General features: G+C 42.0%; 1 protein-coding gene across 1 annotated transcript in view; it reads left to right on the top strand.

Annotated features, from left to right (window-relative positions):
* LOC102855106 (gelsolin-like) overlaps window positions 1-3,004 on the top strand; it is a 37,169-nt gene extending 34,165 nt beyond the window's left edge. The window contains exons 16-17 of the mRNA XM_006890748.1: window positions 2,232-2,292; window positions 2,835-3,004. Coding sequence (XP_006890810.1) covers window positions 2,232-2,292; window positions 2,835-3,004 — 231 coding nt within the window. The remainder of the gene's footprint in view (window positions 1-2,231; window positions 2,293-2,834) is intronic.
* The last annotated feature ends 2,996 nt before the right edge of the window (window positions 3,005-6,000 follow it).

Here is a 6,000-nt window from a genome sequence, read left to right as displayed (position 1 = left end):
ATTTGGTTTAATTTTCCTCAGCTTCAGCTTGAACTTGCATATGAGTAGTTGGTGGTCTGTCCCACAATCAGCTCCTGGCCTAGTTTTCACAGCTGATATTGAGCTTCTCCAGCGGTTCTTTCCACAGGTGTAATCGATCTGATTCCTGTGCATACCATCAGGTGAAATCCAGGTATATAAAAAAATGTATTTGCTATGAATAAGAGCTGAGAAGACTGGTCATAAAACATCAGTCTCCCCTCTCCCACAGACTCCTTCTTGGGGTCCCCCTAAGAGCAATCAGTGCCCAAATGTTTGCCACTTGAGTCATTCAGCTAGCTGCTCTTGTTTACTGACGCATTGACCGATCAGTTGGTTTGCTCCTCTGTTTTCATCGCCCAGCAAACATTAATTACCGCTGTCCATCAGGAGTATTGGTGGTACAGGGGGTTAAGCGTGGGCTGCGAACCAAATGGCTGGCAATTAGAACCCAGCAGCCACCCCATGGAAGAAGGCTGGAGCAGTAGGTTCTGGCAAAGACTTACAGCCTCAGCACCCTCTGCTTCCTGTACCATCAGTCAGCATTAGATCTGGTCTACTGGCAGAGTGCTAGGTGCCCCAAATCTTACGATGAGCAAAATAAAGTAACTGCTTTGTAGGGCTTCTAGTTTAGTAGACACACATTTATAAAGAAATAAAAATAAGGGAGCTCTGGTGGCCTACTGGCAAGAAGCTGCACTGCAATCCCAGAGGTTCTCGGTTCGAATCCACCAGATGCTCTGATGGAGAAGGAGGGACAATCTCCTCCTATACCAGTCAGATCCGATTTAACAGTACACACACACCAAAAATAACAAAATTTTTTAAAAAAATAATAAATTCCAACCTGTTTTATCGAGGACAGATTTTCTCAAATAATTTTTGTTATACATAAAAATAGGTGATACATAAAAACCAGTTTAATAACTTTGTTTTGCCTATTGACACTTGTAATAATATTCAAGGTGGTCGTGGTGGTATGCGTTCAATTTGTATCCTAGGGATCAGACTCATGTTGACCAAGGCACACAGGGCTGGACACACAGTGACACTCAATGGATATTTGTTGAATGAATGAATGAATGAATGAATGAATGAATATGTTGGCCCTTTGTTTATTTGAATGATTAAATATCTATAAAGGGATAATTTGGAATTTGAGAGAGAGAGATCCCAAACTCAGTGCCTAATGGCACCTGGCATTGGTAATGATAATTAATGAAATAGCCTGGGATGGAGAGGCATGAAGGAGTAGTGTGGTCTGAGGCAGCTGGGGCTGGCCACCTAATGAGGCAACTATTACTGTGCTTCATCTAAGTGAGAGTCCCCTTCCAGCCTGTAGTCACCAAAATCTTTAATTTTTCAAGAAAACTTTTTGGAAATAGAAGTTTTTATATATTCAGTTGATCACTAAACTTGTTTTAAAAGATGTTACCTTTTTAAAAAAATATTTTATTTATATTTTGACAAAAAGTTTACAGAAAACTTGAATTTCCATGCATTCATTATTGCACATTTTCTCCCAACCTCCCGCCCCAGTTCGCTTTTCTCTTTAACAAGATTCTTCTTTCATTTTTGCACAGTTTCCTCCCTCCTTCGCCCATCCCCATCCTCTTTGCTATATACCTCTTATTCTGTACTCTAGTCATGCGAATAATACCTAATCATATATTTCTTTTAGGCGGTTTTCCCCTCATTGATTTAAATGCAGTATTCATTATTCATCCCCTCTTTTTTAGTTTCCCCACAACCTCCATGTCAGTCCTGTTTTATAATAGTGGCATTATGCAGTATTTGTCCTTTTATGACTATGATATTTCACTCAGCATTATGTCCAGAGTTACCCATTTTGAATAATTTTTTTTCCATTTTGAATAATATTTTATGGGTTCCTTGTTTTTCAGTGCTGCATAGTATTCCATTGTATGAATATACCACAGCTTCCCTATCCATTCATTGGTGGATGGGCACTTGGATTGTTTCCATTGTTTTAAAAGATGTTTCAAGCAACATTGACTAGGGCGGGGGGAGTGAGAAAATATGTTTATAGGTCACCAGTTTGCAACCTCTGTTCCAAAATCCCAGACATAGCCAGTGGGCCCTGTCATTTGAGGGCCTCATCCAGCCCAGCACCTAGACCTCGCCATGTTTCCTATAACAGCAGATTGCCTCAGCACATCTTATACATCACTTATTTCTTATCTTGCCTCCAGGTCTTTGTCTGGGTTGGAAAGGATTCTCAAGAAGAGGAAAAGACAGAAGCCCTGACTTCCGGTAAGGAACCAAGTCTATCTGTGGATTTGTTTCATGCAGTGTGGTAGGATCAATTTCCTGTATAGAGCTAGAAGTTACATCTATGGACCGAGGACTTCCTCATCTGTAGAAAGCCACTCATAAGCCCTGTCAAGGGCAATAAGGGACAGACCAGTTTCTTCAGAAAGTTCCAGAGTATAAAAGGAAAGGGGACACCTCTTCAAGTTCCCAGAATGCCACAGGATTCTGGTGTTGGAATGCAGCTTCCTGGTAGCTAAATAGATCTTCTCTGGAACCAGGGACAGCAAAGGGAAGAATGAGACATCTAAAGGGAGATTAATAAGAGTTATATGAGGCAAGTTCAGCTGTGATCCCTGCCCCCTCCCAGGCACTGCTTCCTGGGCAAGGTGATGGAGGACTCATGGATGTCATTGCCAATAAAGGGTGGTAGTGTCCAGTGTGGGGTGTGGCAAGCAGTAGGGACAGTCCTGAACCATCCTTTCCCTGGTGAAGAAGGTACTAATACCCCTTGGGGTCTCTCTTTCCTCCTTGTGTATTTGCAGCTAAACGTTACATTGAGACAGACCCAGCTAATCGGGATAGGCGAACCCCAATCACCATCGTGAAGCAAGGCTTTGAGCCTCCCTCCTTTGTGGGCTGGTTCCTTGGCTGGGATGACAACTACTGGTCCGTGGATCCATTGGATAGAGCTTTGGCTGAGCTAGAAGCCTGAAGAGGGGCAGGACTCACTCATGTCATCACTCAGTGCCTTTCAGAACTGTCCATCCTTCAGAGACCCCACAGCAGGCAGGGCAACTCGGGTGTGTGTTTGGTTTTTGGTTTGGGGTGGCTTTTTAAAAAATGTATTAGCCAAAAACAGTCCTGCAAAAAATCCAAAGTCCTTACAAATGGTCTCAAATACCTGTGCTTTGGAGATTCAATTCATTAAAAGCTTTTGAAGTGTGTTATACAAGTGTACCTCAGTTGCTTTCTTGCATGAATCAGCCTATCCACCTGGTAAGCAGCCACCTCTGCCCTTCAGATTATGCCCCTAGAAATTCCGAGAACACCCAGAGATGCTTTTTGCAGGACCTGTGATCAGCTGTATTCACTCACTGTATTTACTAATCATGGTCCTCTGAGAAGAAGGAATCAAGTTAATATAAAGCCAGGGCTACAGACCAGTTATTTCTATTTGAGTCCTAGTTAACAACATGAAACTGGGACAGACTAGAATTTATAAAATGTAACTGAGGCTCAATGTCAAGAAGACAAAGATTCTCACCACTGGGCCAACTGGCAGCATCAGGATGGATGGTGAAGAGATTGAGATTGTTCACAGATTTAGTTTGCTTGGCTTCACAGTCAACACTCTTGGCACCAGTAGCCAGGAAATTAAAAGGCACATTGCCATGGGAAAGTCTGCTGTTAGGGACCTCTTTAAAGTACTGAAGAGCAATGGTGTCTCTCTGGAGACTAAGGTGCATCTGGTACAGACCATGGTCTTTGCAATCACTTGTTATGCATCAGAGAGTTGGACAATGACTAAGTAGGATAGAAGGAGAATTGACGCCTTTGAGCTGTGGTGCTGGAAAAGAGTATTGAGGGTACCATGGAAAACAGATTCGTCCTGGAAAGGGTCAAACCTGGCGGCTCCTTGGAGGCAAGGATTCTGAGGTTCCGTCTACATACTTTGGACATGTTGTGAGGAGGGAGAGGTCCTTGGAGAGGGACATCATGCTTGGTAAGGTGGAGGGGAAGGCCCTCTATGAGGTGGATTGATTCAGTGACTGGGGTAATTGGGATGGGTGTATCGAAGATGGTGTGATTGGCACAGGACAGAGCAAAGTTTAGGGCTGTTGTACATAGGGTCGCTATGAGTCGCAAGTGACTTGACAACACATAACAACAACAACAACAAAGTATCTGAAATGATAATTACTGGTGTTAGGTGCCATTGAATTGACTCATACTGACACTATGAGCAGGATCTGAACCCTGCCCTCTCGTACCCTGTCCTCACCATCTCTCATACACTCAAGTCATTGTTACAGTCACTGGTCAACTTATCTTGTTGAGAGTCTTCTTCACTTTTTCTAACTTAACTACCTTTCTCAGCCTGACGCCCTTATCCAAGGACTAGTCCCTCCTGACAACATGCTCAAAATACGTGAGGTGACGTTTCACCATCTAGGCCTCTAAGAAGCAACCTGGTTGCTCTTCCTTCAAAACATAGCTGTTTTGCCATCTAAACTGAATACGTGATTAGGCATTACACATATGATGACAGCTCAGAACAAGTGATACATCATTGCAAAGAAGATTGGGACAGGAAGGTAGGTAACTGTGCAACAATGAATGAATATATTTTAAAAAATGGAGGGATGAGGGAGGGCGAGAAGGTAAAATGTGTAACAAGGAATGAACGAAAATTTCTCAGAAATGTTTGTTAAAATCACAATTAAAATCAAATTTTATTTTAAAAGAAGATGGTTAGCGAGAACAAGTGGATTATTGTTATAAATAGAACACAAAGAGTTTTGAAAAGAGAAGCATGTTTAATGTACTGGCACCAGTCTTAGTGGATAGATAATAAATGCACTAGAACGGGGGAAGAAAAGGACTGTCTGAAAGGAATGTTTGATTAGGCATTATTTGTATGACAGTTAACAATTTGGAACAAGAAGCATATTACAAAGTTAATTGAGGGACAAGGAAGCGAGGAGAAAGAGAAGAATATCCATCAATGAAAGAATGAAATCACAACCTTTTTGTAAAATTTCATTAAAATCACAATTTTTTAAAAAAAAGGACATATCTGTTCTTCTGGCAGTTCATGACATACTCAGGACGCTTCTTCAATACCAGAATTCAAAGATATAAATTCTTCTGTCATCCTAATTCATTGTCCAAATTTCACGTGCATTGTGGTTGTGTAGGGTACAATCAGAACCGACCCATAGCTGACCTCGGACGGGTTTCCCGAGGCAGTTAATTGTACGAGAGGGAATTGCTTTGGGATTGCAGCATAGCTTCTTGTCACTAGGCCACCAGAGCTAAATAAAGACGATGTAGAAATGACACCTACTAGCGTCATAAAGGGGAATTGTTCTCATCAACATCCACAGTATAAAACTGATTCTGGTAAGTCAGGCATGGCCTCCCATTCCATTACACCTTCTTCTAATCATTGGATCTGATACTCTTTGTGAAAGCCCACACAGACTTCACAAGATATCTTTTTACTCACAGTTGTGGGATTTATTAGAGAAACAGCCAGGGAGGGGGCATACAAAGGATATCACATAGTAAAATCCAGCTTAAGTAAACAACAGTCTGGAAACAAGTTATCAGCAAAACAAATCCCTCAAATAATTCAGAAACAGCAAGAGGTTGTTGTTAGGTGCTGTCCAGTACAACTCAAAGCAATCTCATGAACAACATCTGAACCCCATCCTATCATGTGCCATCCTCACAATCTGACACACCTGAGCCCATTGCTGCTGCTGTCACTGTGTCAGTCCACTTGGTTGAGAGTCTTCCTATCCTTCACTGTCCCTCCACCTTTTCTCCCCAGGCAATAACCTCTCCTAGCAACATGCCCAAAGTATGTGAGATGATACTTTACCATTTTTGCTTCCATGGAGTACTCTGGCTGCACCTTCTCCAAGACATACCTTTTTGTTTTTTTGGCATTCCATGAGATATTCAATATTCTTCAACATCACA

The sequence above is a fragment of the Elephantulus edwardii genome, unplaced genomic scaffold (genome assembly GCF_000299155.1).
Source record: "Elephantulus edwardii isolate Elephantulus edwardi_28Jun2011 unplaced genomic scaffold, EleEdw1.0 scaffold00092, whole genome shotgun sequence".
Lineage (NCBI taxonomy): Eukaryota > Metazoa > Chordata > Mammalia > Macroscelidea > Macroscelididae > Elephantulus > Elephantulus edwardii.
Note: the sequence above shows the minus strand (reverse complement) of the source record. Positions and strands in the feature narration are given on the sequence as shown.